The sequence below is a fragment of the Hemiscyllium ocellatum genome, chromosome 39 (genome assembly GCF_020745735.1).
Source record: "Hemiscyllium ocellatum isolate sHemOce1 chromosome 39, sHemOce1.pat.X.cur, whole genome shotgun sequence".
Taxonomy (NCBI): Eukaryota; Metazoa; Chordata; class Chondrichthyes; order Orectolobiformes; family Hemiscylliidae; genus Hemiscyllium; species Hemiscyllium ocellatum.
Genome location: NC_083439.1, coordinates 17103088 through 17129186, shown reverse-complemented (window position 1 = coordinate 17129186; position 26099 = coordinate 17103088). Strand labels below are relative to the sequence as shown.

The following is a 26099-nucleotide window of genomic DNA, read 5'->3' as shown; positions in this document are numbered from 1 at the left end:
TATTAGCCCTGCAGCAAGTACAGATTGGTTTGAAATCATTGTTCTGGAAAGACTGACCTAGTCAATTTTTAAACTCCTTCACAAAAATAGACCAACACTCACCTGCCACAATTTTAAAATCTAAACTTATATCTTTTAACTCTTAAAAAAAATGCAATGTTAGTATATAAATGTACAATCACACATTTTACATTGTATTAGTCACTGAAGCTTAGGAGGATGAGAGGTGACCTTACAGAAGTTTATAAATCATGAGCGGTATAGATAGGGTTAATGGTAGTTGACCTTTCCCTAAGATGGGGACTTCAAAACTAGGGGACACATTTTTAAGGTGGGAGGAGAGAGATTTAAAAAAGACGTGAGGGGCAAATCTTTTCTCACAGAGGCTGGTTTGCATATGGAATGAACTTACTGAGAAAGAGGTGAATGTGGGTTAAAATTACAATGGTTAAAATACATTTGGATAAGCATATGAATAGGAAAGGTTTGGAGGGATATGGGCCAGGAGCAGGCAGGTGGGACTAGTTTAGTTTGGGATTATGTTTGGCATAGACAGATTGGACTGAAGCATGTGTTTCTGTGCTGTATGACTCTACGAACAAAAACAGGAATTCAATTTTGTGGCTCTTGTGAGTAGAAAATACGTTCGTGCAATAGTGAGAATTTTTCGGTCATGTTAGCAAAGGTTGAAATAAACAGTTCATGTCTTTGTTAAAACAGAGAAATGTAATGGTAGGAATGTTAATCCACCCTCTCGAATAATGCATAGTGTGATTAACCTCTTTAAATAAGAAGAGAGAATTTTGTATTTATATCATGCCCTTTAGATTCAAAGGTGTAAAAGTGTTAGGAACCAATGTTTAACTGTAGTTAGTGTTTTCTGTATTGACGAATACCACAGCCAGTATGTGACATTCAGAATTTCCACAGGGCTATTGGTGAATGCCATAGTGAGGAGGCCTCAGTGGCAAAAAAAAACAGCTGATTTTCCAGGATTCCAGCCAAAATATTCCTAAAGTTACAATGGGAGATTGGGAGAAACTCAATATTCGCCTTTTCTATTTTAGTAGCATATTTAAACCTCATTGGCTTGATAGTAATGTGTGGTAAATGGAATTGGTAATCTTTCTGTCATGATTGTGGTGGCTCATTGGCCATTGGAAATTTATTTTAAGCAATATTTCTGATCAAATGATCAGAGATACTGTGACACATCTCTGGAGCAGGACTCCTGAATCAGAGAATACAGAACCATGACACCACAATAGCTTCCAGGAGCTTTTTTTCCACCAGGGACCTATTGCAACACAGCTAATACATTCAGACAACAAGTGTGTCCGAGTCTGATGACATATTTATGACCCTGATTGTTATATCAGGATGACACAGTATGAAGTGCATTCTCCAATCAAGTTTACTGAGGCCCAGCCAAAGACCAAGAAATATAAGCTTTAAATTATATTTGTGGGAGTGCTTCTCTGAAATTGACAAAACTAATGTGTTAGCCTCTGCTCCAGACTCTTCTTACTTTACAACTGCCTAGTATTGTGCTAGCCCAAATTTACTGAGTTGCATCAGGATGTTTGTTAGGGGTAGGTTTACAAATGAAATTAATGTCCCAAAGTGACCCTGAGTTCTTTGCGTCAGGGTGGGACTGATGATGGTCTCATTCTGGAAAAGGGACTGCCTTCGAGAAAATGAGATCTCACCCATGGCACCTTGCAAAATAAATAGGCAAATCATTGACTCTCTACAGTACAGAAATAGGCCATTCAGCCCATTGAGACTGCACTGAGCCTCTGAAAATTCATCCTGTGCACCCTCCCATCTTATCTCCATAACTCTGCCTAATCCACCAAACCTGCACGCCCCTGGGCAATTTAGCATGGCCAATTCATCTCACCGGCACATCTTTCAACTGTGGGAGGAAACTGGAGCACCCGGTAGAAACCCACACAGACACAGGGAGAATGTGCAAACTCCACGCAACCACCTGGAATCAAACCCGGGTGCCTGGCATTGTCCAGCAGTGCTGACCATGGAGTCACCCCACAATCTGACCATGTAAGCCCCCATGTCACCTGGGCATATTCGTGTATGGAGGCAACCAATCGGAGAAAATTCATACCGTTAAATAGAATGGAAGGAAGTGAAGAGGAGGCACTTCTCTAATCAGAAGCTGGTTCTGTCCCGTGCTTGCTGCTGATTAGTCCACTAACCTGGGTGAAAAGCAGCATTGATTGGAAGAGCATTGGGCAGCTTAGTAAGTCAGTGAGAGTTACAAATCACACAACACCAGGTTATAGTCCAACAGGTTTAATTGGAAGCACAGAATTTATAGCTTACAAATGTGCACTCCACATCCATCTGATGAAGGAGCAGCACTTCAAAAGCTAGTGCTTCCAATTAAACCTGTTGGACTATAACCTGGTGTTGTGTGATTTCTAACTTTGTACACCCCAGTCCAACACCGGCAACTCCAAATCATGCCTTTGAGAGGGTTTTAAAGGGGTGTGCCTTTTGCCTTTAAAATGTTTCAGTATTTGTCCATCTGCAATGGAGATGCATTTGCTGAGGAAAGTGTGTTCAAGGTGATGGCTTTTCATATGTACAAGTGTGTCAGTTATTTTGATAACCATTGTTAACTTATGACTGTTCTTATGTCAGTTTAAATACTGTGGCAGAAAGAAAATGCATGTTTCCTTGTGTGATGTGGCTTTGAGTTTAATGGAGAACTGAAAAGTGTTCAGGCTGTTGATGAAGTCTACTAATTTTGTTTGCCTGTCAGACAAAATATACATCAACACAAATAGAAAACTATTATTGCTATATTCTGGCATCAACTGATGAATGAGTTACTGGGAATGAAAAAGTAGCCCCCCAGATGCCAATAAATATCCTAAAAGAAAAATATAGCCTTTGAGAAAATTTCACGAGGAGACCTGAAAAAAAATTTGTCCCCTGGTCGGTGGTACTCCTATATCTGAACACCATAGCTTTGGGACAAAGTTACACTGCAGGCATTTAAGGAGAAGAAAATTAAGGCCAACTGCTGCATTCCAAAGTTGAGGGCTTGCTGAACTGCAGAGCTGACCCCTTTCAGCTGAGGCATTAAACTGTGGCTCTATCTGCCTCTTCAAAGATGGCAAAACGCTATTTTAACAACAATGCCCTAGTACTTGGAATAATGTTTATCCCTCAATCAATGTCACAAGGAAGAAACTGGCGTTACTGCATTTCTAATTTTGGGAGCTTCCAAGGTCCAGGTTGGCTGTTGTGTTAATCCTCATTGGCTGTTGTATTGATCCTCATTGGCTGCTGTGCTGATCCTCATTGGCTGTTGTATTGATCCTCATTGGCTGTTGTATTGATCCTCATTGGCTGCTGTGCTGATCCTCATTGGCTGTGCTGTTTTGGGAAATGTTGAGGTGGTGAAAAATATTGTTTAAATACAAACCCTTCTTTTCCCTTTTGACAGAGCAGCTCCTATCATGAACCGAAGTTCGGTCTGAAATGGAACATCACGCAGATTCAATAATGCAGCTCCGTTAAAAGTTCAAGAAAGGTCACTGGATCTGAAATGATAATTCTATTTTCTCTGCACAGATGCTGCCAGACCTGCTGAGTTTTCCCAGCAATTTCTGTTTCCATTTTCACTAAAAGCTGTCGGTTCGGTAAACAGCAGGAAAGGAATGCACATATTTGGTGAAAAGCAAATTACTGCGGATGCTGGAATCTGAAACCAAAAGAGAAAATGCTGGAAAATCTCAGCAAGTCTGGCAGCATCTGTAAGGAAAGGAAAGAGCAGACGTTTCGAGTCTAACTGACCCTTTGTCTAAGCACATATTTGGTGGTTGTTTCTTTCATCAGTGAATATTGCTTGTGATGCCATCCCCTTGCAGTTAAGCTCTATACATGCAGATTGTTACTGAAGGTTTACGACACAGATTTACATTTTCAATCTTCTTACCTCAGGTCAGAGAGGCCCTCCCGGACCCCCAGGGCCAGCAGGACCTCCAGGTCCTGTAGGACCTCCTGGCCCACCAGGTTCCAAAGGAAGGTCTCGCCATCAGCAGAACACAGTCAGTCACGGTAATACTTTCCTCATTATGAACCAGCTTTAGAAATATGACTTCTTGGCATTCGATCAGAACACCTTTATCAGGCCGAGCCTCACTATTTTGTTTACATTTAGATGAAGCTCACGCTGCACCAAGAGATGACACGTTAATCAGACGGATGTCGGCACAAAAAGCACTCAGCACCATTTCGATGAAACCTGGTAGTGTTTCATACCATTTCCATTTTGATTTTGAGATTGAATTGTGGTCGCTGTTACATTAATGCTTAAGTAATATCCTTCTTTAGGACGCATCATAAAATCCGTGGATGCCCCTTACAATGTGACAAGGATTGAAAACACATTTGGAGCATGGATGAAGGACCCTGCATCGAAGGACAATGGAAAAATTTGGATTGTGGAGCACTTTTCAGGTTTGCTTTCATTTATTTTAATGTACTGAAAACATTTGCATTTCTGTTATCCCACAATATTCATAATTTTCTTACTAAAATAACTGTTAGAATTAAAAATATACTTTCCTGAGAAGTTAAAGATGTGCAGGCCGATTACGATGGACTACTGGGGCAACACAGTAGCTCTGTTAGCCCTGCTGCCTCACAGCAACAAGGACCTGGGTTTGATTCCAGCCTCAAGTGACTGTCTGTCTGTGTGGAGTGCACATTCTCCCTGTGTCCTCTGGGTTCTCCAGTTTACCCTCACAGTCCAAAAGATGTGCAGGCTAGGTGGATTAGACATGGGAATGCAGAGATAGGGTAGGTGTGAGTGGGGTGCTCTTTGGAGGGGCGGTGTGGACTTAATGGGCTGAATTGCCACACTGTAGGGATTCTATGATTCTAAGATGGAATGTTGAATGAAGATCTTCAAATGACTTTGTGTAAATCGTGTTCCCAGTTTCTGTGGAAGTCGTTTTGCTCTCCTTATCTACAAAGCATCTTTGATTATTTAATGGCCACCAAACCACAGCCGGTTATGGGATTACTCCAGGGCAGGCTGAGGAGGCAGGTTCAAAGTCTACTTAACCTAGAACACAGCTCAAACCATATCTTGTGGTCATTCTGAGCAAAAGGCTCTTGTAGATTCAATGTCTCCATCTAAACACTCTGTCCTTGGCAAATGCAACATTTTTTGCTGTTGTAGCCTGTGTCTTTTGCTTTGCAAAGTGTCTTTTCCCAAATATATTTATAAATAGGTCTAATCAACGATGTTACAGTTTAAAATGTTTGGATCAAACATCAACATAGCATCTTCCCCTTTGAAAGAAATGAATGTGGTTTACTTTTCCTTTTAATGCATCAAAACATGAGTAAATAATAAGGAAGATGTCTACTCCCATTCACTCTTTAAGTTTAGTGTAGCTATGTATTTTAGCATGTTGCTAATCAGGTTCTTCAAACCTGAGTTAATTTCTGGACAAAGTATGGATTATCACAATGTTTTACCCTAGAAAGTGTGAGATATTTTAGTGTTAGGGCTGTAGTAGCAAACTCCACTGAAATAATCTGGCATTCTGGGCTTTGATATTTTCCGTAAAGGTAAGAGGTTTGAGATCAGTCTGTGCCACTCTATATAGCCTGAACTGAAATTACCATATACATACTGTGGCTACTAGAGCAGGTCAGACGCTTGGAATTCTGCCAAAAACTCAGCTGCGCAAAAATGTAAATACTCCATTGAGCCTGCATTAAACAATTGCATCCCTCCTTGGGTAAGGAGACCAAATTGTATGCAATATTCTAGGTGCAGTCTCATGGATGCCTTTTATAGTTAAACATTTTCCTATTTTTATACTCAATTCCTTTTGCAATAAATGCCAAAATCCCATTTGCCTTTCTTATTACCTGTGATGAAACTTCCTTACTAATATTCTTAAGATTTGTTACCAGTTCTTAAATTTTACAGGATTGACAGTTAAAGAATATGAGGATTTAGAGGCACTTAAAATTGGGAGCAACTTCAAGACCATAACATTGACCCGTTATTTTCATGGTTGTGGACATGCTGTGTATAACGGCTCGATTTATTATCACAAAGGAGGATCTGATCAAATTATAAAGTGAGTATATTATTGTATCTTTTAAGGAATAACAATGTGATATGGAGGTGCAGGTGTTGGACTGGGGTGGGTAAAGTTAAAAATCACAACACCAGATTACAGTCCAACGAGTTTATTTGGAAGCACAAGCTTTCGGAGCGCTGCTCCTTCATCAGTGAGGATCTTCGTGTGTGATAGGATGTTATCAGGCCTTCCCTGCTGGAGCTAGTGGAATTCCACTAAAATTGAGAAACTCAATTGTCTTTATCACAGCTGAGTTTTGTTAATCTGCTCAACACGATATACTTTTGGATGCAGCTTTTTGAGACTTAATCTGAACATTTAAATTTCTGTGAAGTCCATTTATTTGAATAGATAAATGTATTTTCTTGAATAATTTCTCTAGATAAAAATGTTTGTTTGTTTTTTATTACTTGTGGTTTTAATTGTAATAATATAATCTGAATTTCTAATGGCCACAAATATAATTGCATCTATTTTATAGCAAGAACTTTAGAGACATTGGAAATGCTATTCAAATCCTGAACATTTTAATGCTGCCTTGCAATTAAAAATTGGTATTTTATAATTAGGCTTTATGAAATTTGACACCCAAGGATTGAATATTGGACATGTCAGATGTGAGAGAAATGCATAAATGGAATATACCAATTATGATAAGCTTCCTTCTGGGTTTATTTAAGGCAGTCACTTATTGACGAAACGCAATGCAAATCCAAATGTAACCACTTAAGAAATTGAAAGTCCCGGTGCCTCCAATACATCATTATGTGTCAGCCATAACTCAGCAGTCCTTTTGCCTTTGAGTTAGAGTTTTGTAGGTTCAAGTTCCATTCTAATGGTTTGACATAACACATGTTAGCTGACTTTAATTTCAAAAATGGACTTTATTCATAACGAAATCTTTGTGTGTGTGTGTATGTGTGCATATACATAGTGACAAATGCAGTTCAGTTCTATGCAGTAGCATATCAAGGAAACAACAAACACTGGAGTTTGAATCTATCCAAAAAAACCAAGGACATCTCTTACACATACACAATTATATTTACATGCATTTGAGACATTAGGAGGTCTGATAACTGAATGGAGCGCCAGTTAACTTCAGCAGGAAGACCTCAGACAGTGGCCTTTCCCCAGTGCGCCTTCATAACTTCAAAGCTTGCTCAAGCTTTAGTGCATCCCTCAGCAGGTAATTCTGGACTTGGAATGTGCCAGACTGCAACATTCAGTTGAGGTCAAGTCCTTGTTATACAGGTTTCAGGCAAATGTAAGCCGACACTTGAGTGCACTGCTTAAGAAAGTGCTGCACTGCCAAGTTTCCAGCCTTTGCATGCAATGTTAAACAAAGGGAACTATCTGCTCTCTCAGGTGAATTCAAACATCCCATGTGGCTTTTCTCTTAAAGGTGATCAGGGAGTTATCCCCATCACCTTGGCCAATATTTAGCCTTGAATTAACACAATTTAAAAAGAAAAGATTGATCACTATTGCTTCGGCGTTTGTGGAAGTTTGCCTTGTGCAAATTGGCTGCCGTGTTACCTGCAACAGTGACTACACTTCGAATGTGCATTGGCAATTTGGGGACTTTTCTTCAATTGCTGCCTGTTTGAAATTCAAGTAAGTGCTAAAACTAGCATTGTTAAATTATCACCATTAGTCACATTAAATATATTAATGGGGCTCACTTAATCTCATATTCATCCACATAAGTAAATACTTCTTGTTGTAATTTATTGCAAATAATGTGGTATATTATCTAGCTAAGAAGTTTTTGGCTGCTTCATTGTTGAGTACATTTAGAGACAGTCTAAAAAGGTGTCTCAGGAAGTCAGGGATATGGGACCAAGCAGGAAAGCGGAGTTAAAGATCAGCCCTGATTGTATGGAATGGCTGAACAGTTCGTGTGTTCTATTTCTTTTCCTGTTTCTTTTGTTATGCAATAGCTCTGAAAAGCACACAAATCTGTAGGCAGTCAATTGTTTTTATAATCCACGTGACATTTTATAATTTCCTACTTTGGAAATAGAACCAGTCTGACTCTCGATTGGAATACACACAGATTCGAACCTCACACCTTTAATACATTGTCTGAAGTGAGATTTCACTTTTTTAATGAAACCTTACATTATCTCTTGACTTGAAAGAAGTTCTGGGATTTACAGATTAAATTGAAACCTGAAAGCCATTCTAAAAGATGACAGACTTAACAGCAATCTAGGTTTGTTCAATGTATCACATCAGTGTGTGACACTTTGATCTTTTACTATAAATTCTGTGTCCTATGATCCTACCTGACGAAGGAACAGCACACCAAAAACTTGTACTTCCAAATAAATCTGTTGGACTCTTACCTGTTGGTGTCATGTGATTTTTAGTCATAGAGATATGCAGACCCTTTGGTCCAACTTGGCCACACCGACTAGATATCCTAATCTAATCTACTCCCATTTGCCAACACTTGGCCCATATCCCTCTTAAACCCTTTCTATTCATATACCCATTCAAATGCCTTTGAAATGTTGTAATTGTACCCAGTCTCCACTACTTCCTCTAGCAGCTCATTCCATACACGCAACACCCTCTGCATGAAAAGGTTGCCTCTTAGGTCGCTTTTAAATTTTCCCCTCACCCTAAACCTATGCCCTCTAGTTCTTAATTCCCCCACTTCCGGGAAAAGACCTTGATAACTTATCCTATCTATACCCCTCATGATTTTATAAACCTCTATAAGGTCACCCCTCAGCCTCCGACGCTCCAGGGAAAACAGCCCAAGACTGGTGGGCGGCACGGTGGCACAGTGGTTAGCACTACTGCCTCACAGCGCCTGAGACCGGGGTTCAGTTCCCGACTCAGGTGACTGACTGTGTGGAGTTTGCACGTTCTCCCCGTGTCTGTGTGGGTTTTCTCCGGGTGCTCCGGTTTCCTCCCACAGTCCAAAGATGTGCGGGTCAGGTCAATTGGCCATGCTAAATTGCCCGTAGTGTTAGGTAAGGGGTCAATATAGGGGTATGGGTGGGTTGTGCTTCGGCGGGTCAGTGTGGACTTGTTGGGCCGAAAGGCCTGTTTCCACACTGTAAGTAATCTAATCTATTCAGCCTCTCCGTATAGCTCAAACCCTCCAACCCTGGCAACATCCTTGTAAATCTTTTTTGAACCCTTTCAAATTTCATAACATCCTTCCGATAGGAAGGAGACCAGAATTGCACATAATAATCTAACAGTGGCCTAACCAAATTCCTGTACAGCTGTGTCATGACCTCCCAACTCCTATGCTCAAAGCACTGACCAATAAAGGAAAGCATACCAAATGCCATAACTATCCCACTTGACCTACAACACTAACTCTGATTTCTGTCCACAGATGGTGCCAGACCTGCTGAGTTTTTCCAGCAACTTCTGTTCTTGTTCCTGATTTACAACATCTGTGTTTCTTTCAGTTTTTATTTTATTCTCTTTACCTACTCTGGCTTATATATGACAGAAAACCTATAGCTCTGTGGCTTGAAGGCCTAATTGTGGTGCCACATCCCATGCATGAATTCAAATAAATTCTAACTTGAAATATAGTGAGTTGAAGTTGTGTTATATGTATAATTAGATTTACATTCTCTGCAGTGTGGAAACAGGCCCTCCAGTCCAACAAGTCTACACTGAGCCTCCAAATTGTTTCCCTCTGACTAATGCACCTAACACCATGGGCAATTTAGTGTTGCCAATTCACCTGACCTGCACATCTTTGGACTGTGGGAGGAATCAGGGGGAGAATGTGCAAACTCCACACAGATGCCCGAGGCTGGAATTGAACCTGGGTCCCTAGTGCTGTGAGGCAGCAGTGCTAACCACTGAGCCACAGTGCTACCTGCAAGATGTATGCAAGAACTTTATTAAGCTAGAAATGTTAATGTTTTGTTTAATTTGTGAAGCAGAAATTATTTATCTCATTGTGACAGAGACTTTGAGATGGATATTTGCATACTATCTGCATTTAATGACCGAAGCAAGGTGTATTCCTAACATTGCTGACAGCAGGGCCTCAACATTTGGATCGATAAGCTGTCCACAGCTGTCATGTACAGACTTAATCAGGTGGAAGCAGGAGAGCAGCTAGATCCCCACCTCACATCTTCTCAACCAGTTAAACGTCCTACCTTTAAAAGTGCCATGAGGGAGGGTCACTAAGTTTGTGCTGTACATGTCATTTATCTAACCTGACATGGTGGAGAATGAAAAATTAGAAACAGCGTACACTACCTGCACTTGTTTGGGAGGGGGAAAAAGAGTAGTCAGTACATTTCTCAGCAAATGTGACCACCTTCTGTAGTGTTTAGAAAGCACAATGCCCATTTCTCTGTTGTGAATTGTGGGGAAGTGTCTCATAGTCATCTTGTGGTATCCACAGATTCATACTTCCAAGAATAATGGCAATTATGAGTGGCCTGCTTTTCTCTAGGAGACAGTGAAGACTGCAGACGCTGGAGATCAGAGTCAAAAAGTGTGGCGCTGGAAAAGCACAACCGGTCAGGTAGCATCCAAGGAGCAGCAGAGTCGACGTTTTGACCATAAGCTCTTCATCAGATAGGTAGGGGGAGGGGTTGCCCAAGGGGCTGACAGATAAATGGGAGGAGGTTGGGCTGATCTCAAGTTCGCCTGGACCATCTTGACACCTCCCTCCCCTTCCTGGACCTCTCCATCTCCATTTCCGGTGACCAACTCAACACGGACATTTACTTCAAACCCACTGACTCCCACAGCTACCTGGACTGCACCTCCTCCCACTGCCCCCGTAAAAACGCTATCCCTTACTTCCAATTCCTCCATCTCCACCGCATCTGCTCCCAGGAGGACCAATTTCACTCCAGAACATCCCAGATGGCCTCTGGCCTCTTACTTAAAGGACTGCAAATTACCCTCCGACGTGGCCAACAATGCTCTCCAGCGTATCTCCTCCACTTCTTGTACCTTTGCCCTTGAAACACACCCTCCATCCACAACAAAGACAGAATGCCCTTACCACCCTCCACTCTGACCTATCACCATCACTGCCCCACCTTCATCTACCTATCGCATTTCTAACTACCTTCGCCCCCAGCCCCCCAACTCCTATTTATCTCTTAGCCCTCTTGCCCAACTCCCACAACATTCCTGATGAAGAGCTTATGCTCGAAATTTCAATTCTCCTGCTCTTCGGATGCTGCCTGAGTGGCTGAGCTTTTGGTTCTGTTTTTCCCTATCCTATCCAAGAGTATTAATGCAAAAAAAAAATCCCTGACCTGGAACTTTCCAGGTTTATATGATTCAGCATTACACCATCCTTCAGATTTTACTATTTGACATTTTGAAAATATTGAAACTATTTCTAAAAATAAATTATTTTATTCAAATTAATGGGAAGGGATGCATTATAGTTAGGGCTAGCGTTACTGATATTGCTTGTAAGAGTTATGACACACTTACAAGATTGATTATTCTTTTGCTTCAAATTTAAATTGTGGTCATGGCAATGGATTGGCAATTAAGACAGAATTGAGCAAACTCATTAATCCCATCACATCACAATTCTCAATACCTTATGGACTGTACTAATGTTCCTGTAAAATATGTGTCCAGGCTGAGCTGCTTAAAAGGAAGCTGTGTGAGATGTAGGGGCTAGGAAAAAAGTAATTTGCAATAAAGTCCATTTTGGGAACGATGTACCTTTTTACTCTTGCTGTTTATTTTAGATTTCCATTCGATGGGAAACAAGCCCAGCATATGAAAGTAGAAAATGCTTTGCACAACAATCGCAATTACCTCTTCCAAAATGCAAAGACATATTTTGACTTGACAGCTGATAAAGATGAACTTTGGGTAATCTATGCTTCAAGTCATGATGAAAACATCGTTGTTGGCCAAATTGAAATTGATGAAGACTCTTTCTCGATTGTCCAGAATATCAATACCACATACCCAAAGTCAAAGGCTGGTAATGCATTCATAGCACGTGGGATTCTCTACCTCACAGATACTAAGGACTCTAAAATAGTTTTTGCACTTGATTTGCTGAAAGACAAACAACTTGATGTAAATTTTGATTTTAGATCATCCAATGATACGCTTACAATGGTTTCCTATGATCCCTATGATCACACTTTATATACATGGGAAAACGGCTACTTAAAGAAATATGGTCTTCATTTTTTATTAGCTGAATAAATGCTAATTATTTTACAATAGGGAGCACTTATTCATGCATATGCAACTGATAAAGCCACTAACCTTTAATATAATCTCAAGTTGAAATGATTTTTGTTTAAATGCAGTAGAATATTTGTTTTCATTTTTTACTTTGTGTTTGTGCAGAACACTATCTAACATCATGTATAGAAAATTCAACTTGTACATTGCATTGTATTATATTTTAAAGCATTTTGTAACGTCCTCCTTTCAATTCATGTTTAAAGGGTAAAGTCATCATAGTACTACTGGACGGAGGGCTCCTTTCTCCTTCGAGAGAGATGACTAATAGACGTTCACCCTGAGAGTTACCACACCTCACATAAGGGGAAAAGTTAAGGAGAGTCCTTCATGATAACCTCAGCCAGTGTAGGAATTGCACCTGTGCAGTTGTTGATACACTGCAAACTGCACAGTAAGCCAACTGTGTTAACCAAACCACCACTCAATTGGGGGCTTAGAGATCTGGACAATGTCAAATTGGTTTTACTAAAGTTTTCTCAATAGCCAACTATGTATAGGTTACATTTATACTGTAGCTTTAGTGTAACTGAGGTAGTTTCCATTTAGAAGTGACACTGAGGTTATAGAGCAACTCTGGGTTCAGGTGCTGCTGGAGAGGAGTGGTGACAGATCTCTGGCCCTTTGCTGCATTCTGCCCCACCTTGTGACTGCCCCACCCCATGGTAAATAATTGCAATACGTTGTTAATTCTGGTATATAAAGTGGAGAAAGGGACCATTTGACCACCTCCACATTTTTCACCTTTCACAGACTTCAACATGAATTGTACTGAGTACAGATACTCTCACCCACACTTTTAAGACTGGTAGCCACATTATGCTTGGGCTTATTGACAAATACCAAACATTCCAGTTGCATCTAAAGAACTCTACAAAAATCTTTTTAGTAAATTATGACTGTATGCAACGTGCATGCAAGATAGTAAAAGTATATAAAGAAAAGCACGCATCTAAAATAACAGTTCAGTTGCATGCACTGTACAAATTCATTCAACTTTTGGTAAAACTGCAAACATTTCCCAATGTTACATTCAAGTTTTAATGTTGAACAATTAAGCAGATAACATTGTGCAGTATATTGTAGAATCAGTAATGAATCTTGCTGAAAAGAGAGAGACATGACTCACGCTTTCTGTCTTGTACTTACCAGGAGAAACACAAGAATGCTAAATCTCAATTGATCCCAACAATTTATGCTGCAGGAGAAAAGGTAACTAACTGGTTGGCAAATTGATTCGGACTGTCCAAGGCATTTGGAGAAAGCAATTGAGAACTAAAAACTGTCACCCTCTGGTCTGAGAAGTGGCCTTTCTACCTTAAAATTATGCTGTGAAGGCAGAGTACCTCAAAAATTTCATGCTGCTGCTATCTAGTGGCTACATGAGTAAATAAATTGCGCAACAGCCAAGAGAATGCAGAATTTGCAGCTCTGCGGAAGTTTTCATTCGAGCCGTGTGTCTCCCAACAGGGTCTTGATGCATAATCAGTCTAGTGCTATCATCTCTTGTTCACTTGTACGTTACAAAAACCATATAGCTATGCCTGTGGTTAGACTTTCTCTTTATCACAACTGTAGGATTGCCTTCTGATGCCTGTGCCATTGGCCATTACATTAAATTCCCTGAACAGGATACTGCTATCAGTCCAAAAAGAAATTCTGTTCAAACATTGTTTCTGCACTTCAGCGCCAGTGGCCACCTACTTCAGCATTGTTTCCAAGCAATCAATTAATAACTTCCACCGGTTTTCCTAACAGGCAGATTGCACACCATTCAAAACTAACTCACAATTGCAAAACCTAATTGGATGTGATTCTGGAATTGGATAGCACTGCTGACCAATCCTACATGCTAACAGTTACACTAATCACCAGCTTAAGCTAATCAGTTGAGCTAGAAATGCAGCTCACTTGTGCTTGCTAGAAATGATGTGCATTTATAGACAAGAATCCATTCTCTGCGAACAAAAAGAATATGTTTAAACTTTATGTATTTTTGAATTATCAGAGAGCATGGGCAGCCTACAGCTGGCCACTTCCTTCTGCATGATAATGATTTGGCCAATCAGGAAGTTGACTTGCCAACCAATCAACATTATTTTTTCTTGGAGAAATTTGGCATTCTTGGAATTGTCGAGTGTGAGACAAAACAAAAATTTCAGCCTAAATCTCTTTTCAGGATTATTCAAAATCAACATTGAACATTAAGTGCCTCAATATATGTAATTAAATAATATGTAATTATCTTAAAGGATAAAGAGCTACATCAACTACATGCAATAGATAGAATTTGCATTACCAGAGGTTAATAAAATATAAGTTATAGTAACTGAACTTTTAATTGCTTAACATGCTAGCTGCAAGGTGTTATTTATTTAGTAGGAACGGAATTCTAGTTCTATATTTGTATGAAAACAACTTCAAATGCTACAAAGTGGCAATAAAATTGATATATGCAAACAAGACAATGTTGGATTATTGATAAATGTATCAGCATCAGAAAATTTATTGAGAGATAATAGTTACACCTTTAGCTTTCACATATTAAACTGCAAAGGTAACATTGTAGCATTGTAAGTGTGCAGACTTGCTTTTGTGCAACACAAGACTGCTACTGGATGCAAAGTTGTTGGGATACAGTGACCAATAATGTCTTCACTTCCAGCTGGGAAGTTTAAGATAGATTTTTTTGGGCATACATTAAAATTGTGACCTCTGACATGGATTTTTGACTATGTGATTCAGCATCTTTAGAACAAGGCCTAATCTTTAGTGCAAAATGGACTGATTTCCTATGAAACTGATTCCGGTACCAAGAATAGAACAATCCCAGGGCCCTGTGCTGAAGTGGCAGATAGCAATTGTTGGAAATTTCTGTAGAGAGAGTCTTATTCAAAAGAATCGCTAATAACAGATATGTTGATTTGCCACCTGGTGACAGCATTCAGAATGCAGGCTTCTTCCATTTTTGTGGGTTGCATCAGATGTAGGCAAATTGTCACATACACATTTTGAAGGTAAGATTTTTCTAAGTGACATAAACAAAATGGGGAGACCATCGCAAGAAGATTGCTTTTTGTCACTTTTCTGGGTCTATATTTGAACTTTCATCATAAATAAAATAAATGAACAAAATAAATCAGTAGATCATTAGCTACTCACATTAAAAATAATTTATTTGACTTACAAAGGTAAGCACAACTATTGTTTGAAATACATTTTCAAGCGCAGGATGAAGAGTCCACATCTTGCTCAGTCCACAAAGAAATGCAATGAATTTGTTACAGACAAGGACACAAAATATAAGCAGAAGACAACTTCACAGACAACATGTCAAAATACTGACTGAAGGTCCTCGAATTTTTCTTAGCATTTTTTTTAGCAACATATACATACTGAAAACATAAAAATACAACAAATTAAATAGCATATTACAGGCAAAATAACAGACAATACACAGCAATGATTACAAGTTATGTTAATTCACAGATCAAAATAACTTAATTGGTCATAATATTACATAAAATGTTGGGCCAGTTAAGCCTGACATTCATCCAAGGAAATGCAACCTTTTTTTCACATCAATATAGATTTTTTTTTAAAATACCAAGACTTCATAGCTTCCTTTAAATTAGAGCGCAATGCTCGGATTCAATGGATAAGCAAAAATAATATTAAATGCAAAATGAGCAAAAGAAACAAGAAAAAACCTCATCTGGTTCCTTTACTTCCAAGTATAGATAAATGATGACATTATTACACTGTGCCGCACTTAATTTAAAGGCAGATTGTAGTAATACAACAGTCTCAGAAGGTGTAATAACAGTGTGCAAAAAGACATAAAATAGTCATTTCAATCGCTTTAACTGGTTGAGTGATTAAATTAAAATTTCAAAAGTACCTATAAACTGACATAATTAATCTGTACAGCTTAATGACTCTGCATCCCATTATTTGCACTTTTTGCATTTTAGCTTTCAGTTAAGAACCATCTCCATCTCCTTCAGTGTCACTAAAAACTCCCTCTGAAGAAAGAAGTAAAATAATGAATTCAAATTTTTATAAATCAACTCACGCCATCATTACATACAAGATTTCCCAATACAGTGCTCATGGATTTTAACCATGGGCACATTTTTAATGTCCATACACTTACAGTACACCAAAAAATTTTGCGTTGTGTTCACAAAGCATTACCAACAACCTGCAACTGCATTGTTTTTAAAAGAATGATACAGTACATGCATGTCTGTCCTCTGGGTTTATGATACGAATTTCTTCAAGGCTTTATGCCACAACTCCACTCTATAATTCTTCAAATTACTTTCTTTTGCTTTATATGCATTTAAAATCTGCTCTGATCCACTAATAAAAAACTTCTGCAAAAACTGAGCCTTGGGTCCCTCCACATTCAAACACAACTCACGAGCAGCTTACGCACTCCCACAGCATATGTGAGATGCCCATGTTTTTTTATTAATAGCCAGAAACCAAAACAAGCCAGCCTAGCTAACCTACAAAATGTCAAATATTCCAGCAGGGATATTAAAATAGTCTGGCAAAACCCGTGTCTTCAAAGTTCCATCTGCTCCACAGGAAAAGATACGATTGCCTGGCCTGATTTCCAGCTGCACAACCCCTGCACCAATGTTTCGAAAGATTGACTGTTTGGCATGTTCATTTGTAAATGAATGAATTAATCCATGACCTGTTAACTTCCACACCTGCAAAACAGAATTGTAATGTTTGGAACAAGGCTTGATAAAAAAAACTAAACATTCTGAAGTTCATAAGCCAGTTTAATGTTCAATCAAACTTACTGAAAATATCAAAGATGTAGGTTTGTCACATTTTGTTAAATTATTATAAAGAATTAATTACAATATATTCTTAGACTTAAATGGGAAGAAGACTATTAAGTTGTGACAATACTTAATTTCAGAGCTGTATTTTATCCTTTTTTTGGAGAGAGCCAGCGTTGCCAAGTTGTCTCTATCAAGCCAATAAAACAGCTTGTGAGGCTCTAGGTTATTTTTAAAGTTAGAACAGTAGAAGTAGCATGAATGGATGGACTCAGTGTTTTAGTTTAGCTTTTAGTAGCTGTTGGAATTTTGAAGTTGGTTGTGGAAGTTGCTATACTTCCCTCTGCTACTGTGAAAAGTTTAAGTTCTCTCTCTCTCTCGGCCAGAATTTTCTCTTTGTGTTCCTTTCTCCTGGACTACAGAAACATCACATGTAAGACTATCTAGTTTACTGCATTCGCCTTTGCCAGGGGTATGTCTATGGGATGTTACTATATTGGAAAAGTTGCTGTTTAGTAGTTAAATAATCTATTCTTCTGTTAAGTTTTCTAACAAATTTACATCAATTCTTCTTTCTTTTGTTTTTATTTTATCTGGGTATAAGAATAAAGTATGTTTTGCTTAAAGCTAAGTAGCGTGACCAATCAAATTACATCAGGAACACAGCTCTTTACACTTGCCTTTAAATATGATAAAAGTTAGGGTCAAGGCTATTTCCTTGAATTTATTTGAAGGGATTTGGTCTGTTCCATAACAGAGTTAAATGTTAGGTTTACTAATTGCTTCTTAAAATGATCAGATATGTAATATACTTTAAAGAAGTTATTTAATGATATACACCAGTACTGATTCACTATCTGGGTTTTAAGACATTAGCAGGTAGATTCTAAGTGTGTTCAAAGGGAAGGGACTGGAGAAGATAAGGAGAAAGAATACAATCCTCAAGAACCTGGACAATGAGAATGCAAGATAACAGAAAGGAACCTTGACAAAGCTAATTGTCAAATTCACAATTGAGATATACAAATGATATAGAAGAACAAGCACGATAGTGCAATAAGATGGACACAGAAAGTGGTACAAGAAGGCTGATTGTTAGGCCTGAAAACAGGTGCTAATTGTAGGATGACAGCACGAAGTCACTAATCTATATTTCTTTACAATTATTCTGTGATCCCACGTTCCAAATGTCAATCTCCTGCAATCCTGACACTTGCACCATAATAATGTGTCAGACTGCATCATAGACATCAATCTTATAACAGTGCATCTAGAAGAATTGTGCCTAAAAGAACTACTGCTAAAAGATACAAAGTTAACACTTTTTTTCCATGTACTCATTTCGACTGGGATACAAGATACCAAACTTTGAAAGAGAACATCAATTTCTACAGCAGAAGGTGCTAATCAGTTCGCTGGATCGGTTAACTGTCAATCTTAGCTACCTAACGAAATGTGTGAAAAGGCAGATAGATGCTGGTTGGTCAATGAATTTTCACAAAGAACACAGCAGGGACTGGAAGTTTCCATAACCCTTTCTCACTGAAAAAGTAGCAATGCGTGGATAAAATGATGACAATCAGAGAGTGTGGGAATATGGAACCATTACACAGCCCTCTGTATTTGGAATTTTGTAGTCTATTACTTGCAAATAGTATCCAACTCAAATTCAAAAGACAGTTGCCCTGAAAGATTAGAACAACAATTTCAGTGAAAACAATAGAATCATATTTACCAGTGTCCTCCAGTGCTGACATCATCATATATGGAGGCAAATCTTTAATTTGCATATTTGCCCTTTCAAAGCCTCCATTCAATTATTCTTTTCTTGTAAAGTGAGTTCAGAAATGTAAACAATTTTAGTATTCTATATCAAACATCAAAATCTGAATGTAGGATTGATTTCAGTCGGTGGAACCCAAATGTTGAGGATTAAGTTGAGTATCCATCACAAAGCAGTTCTAATTGAATATTTTGCCTGAAGCCTTACCTTCATATTGCCTTCGGCTGAACCTGTAATGAAATAATCTTCTGTGGAGTCCAAAGCAAGGGCTTTAATTGCAGAATCATGAGCCTGAAATGTGTGTAGTAACTGCCTCTGCCGGATGTCAAAAATGCAGACAAAGCCTTTTCTGCCTCCAGAGATCAGAATTTGCTGCTTTGGTGCATATTGAAGCACTGTGGCTCCATTGTCATGGCAGACAAAACCTCAGGGGATTAAATGAGAAAAAATAGTAACCTTCAGTCTCAACATTTATGTTTAGCAAAACAAATTATCTGCACACAATTTTTAAAAATCACGGGATGTGGGCATCACTGTAAAAGATTTTGCTCATCCCCAAATTCCCTTAAACTGAGTGGTTTGTTAAGCCAGTTCAGAGGTCAACCACACTTCTGAGATTCTGGAGTTGATCACATAAGGATGGCAGATTGCTTTCTCTAAAGGAGATTAGGGATTCAGATGGATTTTATAACATTGAATGATAGTCGTTCAATGATAATGGTGAGATATGATCACCATTACAATGATCAGCCTTCATTAACTGAATGTAAATTCAATCAGCTACCTGTCCCTGTCCCCAAAGCATTGGTCTGGGGATCTGGATTACTGCTGCAGACATGCCCAAACAGATTCAGAGAGCCCAAGTTTAAACGTAACCAGTTTTATTTTAAATTACATGAATCATATTTGTTTGTCAGCAGTTGACTTATTTTCTGTTAAATCATACACTTAAGAATTTCAAAACAACAGGCAAAAAGAGGGTTACAAACATCAGCAAGGTGGGGGAAAGGAATTGAAAAGCATTAAACCTATGGCATACAGTCCATGGTGCTTTCTATTCAGATATTAAATCAGAGGCACAGATGCTTTTTCACATAACTACTTTGACAAATCAGAATTTAATCATGTCAATGGCAAAACATTATTTGAAAATGTATCCAGTACAATGTGAAACTTTTAGATCTCAAAACTGCTCTCTCCTGCAATCTTTGCTGTTTCTCTTCCTCCTTGTGCCCTATATGCACTCCAACCAGACCAGAACTGCAGTTAAACTGTTTGAAATAAGAAAAATCAATCCAGAACCAGCAAAAACATTATTTAATTTGAACTTCTCAGAAGATATGGCAGAAAACAGGCCAAAAAAAACACCCAATGATCAAATAGCTGCTGAGAAAGACCCAGATATAGTGAATAATCCCTTCACATTGCCCTGCTGAAGGGTTGTTCCATATATTCACACAAGTTGTTAATCAGGTTTTCTACAGCTAAGTGGATGCTGGATGCTGACCAATATCTCAAAAAAATCCATATCTAAATTTATTATTCATATTTTTACTATATTTCTGGCACATTCCCTTGTCCTTTACATAGCAGCATCCTGTAAAATGGCAGGCAGTGCCCCTTTGACAGCCAGACAGGTGACAGGAAGTCCAACAACAACCTCTTTGAAGGGAGATGTCGCATTGAGTTTAGAGACAGTTTACTCCAAATTATAATTCTCAAAATTCAGTACTGCAAGAGTTAGGTGTACCAGAGTGAAATAACTCCCCGGAGGCCAGTAGCCCATCACCAAGTCATATTTTATTTATATACAAAAAGCCCTTGATTCTAGCATTGCCTCTCCAGAGTCAGCTCTCAGAGTGACAGAATCGCTAACATTCCTCTTTTAATCTGTCAGCTAGGGCTCTTTGAACGGACCAGATTAATAGCCCCAGTCAGGGAACTCATATTCTATGAGGTCCAGCAGGCTGACCTCATTAAATCACTACAGATCCCTCAAATGGTCAGTGTCATTTTGGTGGGTGTGACCAACCTAGTAACAACATTCTATAATCACTCAGACACATCTTCTTTCCATTAGTACCAAAGCAAAGTTTGATTGGATTGCTTCTAAAGCGTTATTCTACGTAATCGTGAGTTAAGCACTCATATTGTAGCTATGTCAGAGGAATCTGTTCGTGATGTCAGAACAGCTTCCAGCAGAACAGCATCAATCAAAATGAGGCACTTTCAACTCTATTTGCTGGTGGAAGCGTATGGATCTGGTTTCTGACCAGTTGACCTGCCTGACCTTGTTCTTTTGTATGTTCATTTGAAGTGCATAAGAAGTCCTTCAACACCATCAAAGGGAGATGGAGACAAAAAGAGTATAAATAGGAACTGCTGACAGAGGATCCTGCAATCCAGCAGGGAAAATAAACAAATTCCTGAAAATAAGGTCAAAAAATACATTTAAATTACAACTGCCCGAAAATCTGTGCTTAACAATTCTGGATAGGAAGGCATTAAACATATTCTGGGACATAGAATCCTTCCACCAACAGCAAAGGGTCTTTTATCCCACTGGTTATGCGGAGTCTAAAACGTGGTTAAAGAATTGAGAGGCCATGGTTAAGCCAGTATAAAATTGAAGTCAAATCAAAGAATACCAGCCTAGCTATGGTTTCCAGGTGCACGTCAATGCTTGTGTATGGAGAATAAATTGGTATTCACAGACAGAAGTCAAAATGAAGGAATGCTTTTAAATAAATGCTTCACGTTAATTTTCAAAACAAAAGAGCATTTTCATAGAACATTATTATAATAATAGAAAAATATGACACTTAACTGGACAGTTCTATCATTAAGTTAAATTTGATCAAGAATTACAGACAATATTCTTACCATGCACAAGACTGCTCTGCGGTGAAATTAATGTATCCCATAAACAAACGTTTCTGGAAGGAGAAACAAAAAAATTGCCAGTTACTATACCAAACTAATATTTCGAACATTGTATTAAACGTCAAGGGAGACAGATTAAAGAGAATAATGTCCCAGGAGATTTCTAGGCAATGTAGGGCACAATATTCATCTCTTGACCCTGGACATTGATAGCTTCTCTCCAACCAGCTCCAAGCTATAGCATCTGGCTGTGAACTCTATGCCAGACCACTACCTTTAATGGTAATGGTTCCTTCTGTCACAAACTTTAATGTTATTTCAATTTTGTTTACTGAATAACACAGCCATAAGGAAAACAGATCGCTGTAGAGAAATAAAAATTCAAGGCCAGCAGGAAGGTTTCAGGAAGATGATCAGGATCAGACCATAGCCAGGCATCACAGAATTAGTTACCAAGTTGGAAAAATTAGAAGAATAGAATAAGGGAACCTATGAAAAAGGTACATTAGTAATTAAATAGATTGAAACTTTTCAAAGAACAATGACTTTTGGTAATGTCCCTTTAAGTTTGGCAATAAATTTTCTTATATCAATATTGCATTAAAGTTCATTATACCTGTTGTCATTAGACTGTCCCGCTGTCGTTATGAGACTTGAGGAGGTAACGAATGCAAAGTCACCAGCAGCTTTACTATGACACTGCCAGCTCTGCAATTAAACAAGGAAAATCTTTTCACATTAAGAATTACAAAAGAAATTCTTTCTAGCATTTCCTTCAGCAAGTTTTACCTTCCTTCTTGAGATGATAGTCCATGCTGCTACAATGTTTTGGAGAACTCTTTCCTTGAAATTTCAATCTCTCAACACATTTAATCAGTATGTTTGGCTGAAGTCAGATAATTACACTCATCTATAGAAGGTACTTGGAAATACTGACCATGTTTTTGGCACATGTGCAATATCTTCAAAGAAATTACTTATTTCAACAAATGCAAGAAAAGGCATGTGTTCTTAAATTACACATCTGTTTATATAACTTACAAGATAAGGCTTAGGATTAGATCCAGTTTGGTTGACTTGCCAGAGGCTCAAAAAACCTTCTCCATCTGCCACCCCCAACTGTTAAAAGGAAGAACCAATCGTTTTAGTAAGAAAGTTATAAAATAAAATTTAATACCTTTTTTCCCCCCAGCAGTATAGTTAATAGAGTAACCAACAATGCATGTAAATTGTGAGAATTTTATAACCAAAGAATAGAAATGCAGTATGTAATAGATTGGTCAAACTAACACAATCAATGCCATATTCTTTACAAGTTTTTCTCCACAGTTCTTAAAGTTGTTGATATTGATTCACATTTAATATTTATTAAAAATTAGAGTAGATATGTTGACATTCATCTTTATGAGAAGCAAATGAAGAATATTAAGTTTAAATCTAAGTGGCTAAATGGACAATTAAAAGCTTCACTAATGCAATCCTTAGTAATTCTATATAGATATGTTACTTTCTCAATTTTCTCTAAATATGATCAAAATTTTCATTAACTACACCTATAGTTAATATAGGTTTATATATATCAGGAAACCCCAGATTTTGAAGGCCCTAAATGTTGTTATCTGAACAACTCAGTGTTAAATAATCATGCCCTCCGTATGTTTGTTCAACTGCTTTATGAGGCCACGTACAAATCAACTTTGTGCTTATCTAGGGTTCTCAGCTTTTAAGATGTTTGAACACTGGAAGAACTTTAATTAGTAAATATTTGTAAATAGATGTGTGTTGTTCTGGTATAACACACGTTTTGACAATGCAAATTCGCTGTAACGTGATTGATAAATTGAGACACTGTTTCTAAAACGTGAATTTTTAAAACATGCTGGCTGTAACACATTTACATTGCCAACACTTTAAGCGCTGTTTCTAAAGCAAGATTTTTCTATAATGCGGAGTTGCAAAGAACATATTTTCTCCTTTTTATTCCTTATTTCCTTCAGATGTTAAGGGGGTCCTTCTTATTCATTTGAAAAATTTAAGGGAAAAAAGCTTGCAATTTCATAATACTTTGATCAATTCCATTGCTTATTTGTACAATTGACCATTTAAAAATAAAAATGAATAATAAGGTGATTTGTGAAATATGGATAACTGCTTCTGTAGCAGAAATAGTCTGAATATCAAAAGCAGAACCTGACTGAAATGCTAATAATGATGACAAAACACATTGGAAAGCAAAGTTTTGTAAACATCAGTCCAAACTGAGCCCATACATCTCCACAATCTAGAGGTCAATTCTTCTCTTTTCTGCACTGTGCCCAAAGCCTTCCAATCTAAATAGATCTGTCCATAGCCATTGGCAACAAATCATCTAGGATTCTTGGAATGAGATTTAGCTCTAGGTAACAGAATACAGATGGGAAAAGATATGGAAACATAGTAATGACATACATTTACATTAAAAGCTCAATGCATAAAGTTTCAAATGCACAATGTCCCACATAATCTCAAATTTCACTACTCCCCCAGAGAAATGTAAAAGGACATGCAATTAAAGCACACTCAAACGTGTTTGAATAATCCAAGGAGGCACAAAGATCAACTTTGAAAAATTCCCATTTCTTGTCTGTCCAGCACTCTTCCCATATGTGGCATAGTTATTTTCTTAATTCTTAAATGCTAACAAAAAGGCCACACTTAGGGGAACTACTTCACATCTGGGACCTGGATCTAAATAGCATTCATGTCTTACCCAAAGTTGCTTTAAGTGGTCTCAATTCAGTTTCAAAAACTACTGGATATTTGATGAGAAATGACAAAGTAACACAACAGGAATAGGAATATTATTACTAACAGTCAAAAACATAATGCACAGATTACTGACATAAAATGGAATAGGGAAACTAACAATCTTCAAGGAGATAGAGAGATTCTGATCATCAAATGGGATTTAGGACTATTGAAAATACTTCAAAGCATTCTGAAAGGAGGTGCTTTGGATGGAACAGAGTCTTTCCCCACTTAATGTTACTTCAAGTCTGATGCTAAGGCATAATGCCAGAGAAAACAATAAACTTTATTCTGCATTTAATAGCATTGGGCATGACCTGGTATTACAGATATTGGGGCCAACATATAAAACATTAAAATCCCTCATCAAAATTACTCTCATTTGTGCTGAGAAACAATCTTTGAATACAGAACTGACTTGAAGGTAGAAAGGAGGGGGGGGGGGGGGGTTTGTGTGGAGGGTTGCTTTTCAGACTGAAGGCCTGTGACCAGTGGTGTGCCACAAGGATCAGTGTTGGGAACACTGCTTTTCATCATTTACAAACAATTTGGATGTGAACATAGAAGGTATAGTTAGTACATTTGCAGATATACTAACAAAATTGGAGGTGGAGTAGGCAGCGAAGAAAGTTACCTCATAGTACAACGGGATCCGATGGGCTGAGGAGTGGCAGATGGAGTTTAATTTAGATAAATGCAAGGTGGTTGCATTTTGGGAAAGCATATCTTAGCAGCACTCATACACTTAATGGTAAGGTCGTAGGGAATGTTGCTGAACAAAGAGACCTTGGAGTGCAGGCTCATAGTTCCTTGAAAGTGCAGCAGCAGATAGATAGGCTAGTGAAAAAGAGGCTTTTGTTATACTTTCCTTTATTGGACAGAGTTCTATGTATTGGGGTTGGGAGGTCATGTTGCTGCTGTACAGGACATTGGTTAGGCCACTTTTGGAATATTGTGTGCAATTCTGATCTCCCTCCTATCAGAAAGATGTTGTGAAACTTGGAAGGGTTCAGAAAAGATTAAAAGGATGTTGCCAGGATTGGAGGATTTGAGCTAGAGGGAGAGGCTGAATAGGCTGGGGCTGTTTTCCTTGGAGGCTGAGTGGTGACTTATAGAGGTTTATATCATCACGAGGGGCAGGGATAGGGTAAAATCGACAAGGTATTTTCCCTGGGGTGGGGGAGTCTTAAATTAGAGGGGATAGGTTTAGGGTGAGAGGGGAAAAATTTAAAAGGGGTCTAGGGGCAACGTTTTCACACTGAGGGTACGTGTTTGGAATGAGCTGCCAGAGGAAGTGCAGAAGCTAGAACAATTACAACAATTAAAAGGCATCTGGATGATTATACAAATTGGAAAGGTTTAGAGGAATATCTGCCAAATGCTGGCAAATGGGACTAGATTAGGTTAGGATATCTGGTTGGCATGGACAAGTTGGACCAAAGGATCAGTTTCCATGCTGTACATTGCTAT

At 38.4% G+C, this 26099-nt stretch overlaps 2 protein-coding genes across 7 annotated transcripts in view; one reads left to right on the top strand and one right to left on the bottom strand.

Annotated features, from left to right (window-relative positions):
* gldn (gliomedin) overlaps positions 1–14754 on the top strand; it is a 38179-nt gene extending 23425 nt beyond the window's left edge. Inside the window, exons 6-10 of the mRNA XM_060852960.1 lie at positions 3976–4092; positions 4196–4282; positions 4369–4494; positions 5984–6137; positions 11861–14754. Coding sequence (XP_060708943.1) covers positions 3976–4092; positions 4196–4282; positions 4369–4494; positions 5984–6137; positions 11861–12332 — 956 coding nt within the window. The 3' untranslated portion in view covers positions 12333–14754. The remainder of the gene's footprint in view (positions 1–3975; positions 4093–4195; positions 4283–4368; positions 4495–5983; positions 6138–11860) is intronic.
* A 778-nt stretch (positions 14755–15532) lies between these two features.
* The window catches only part of dmxl2 (Dmx-like 2), a 139447-nt gene continuing 128880 nt past the window's right edge, over positions 15533–26099 (bottom strand). For 5 of the 6 annotated variants that reach the window (XM_060853085.1, XM_060853086.1, XM_060853087.1 and 2 more), the window contains 5 exons: positions 22884–22961; positions 22459–22550; positions 21843–21895; positions 19167–19384; positions 15533–17098 (listed from right to left, as the gene is read on the bottom strand). In XM_060853085.1, coding sequence (XP_060709068.1) covers positions 16889–17098; positions 19167–19384; positions 21843–21895; positions 22459–22550; positions 22884–22961 — 651 coding nt within the window. In that variant the 3' untranslated portion in view covers positions 15533–16888. The other variant, XM_060853089.1, reaches the window with a different exon arrangement.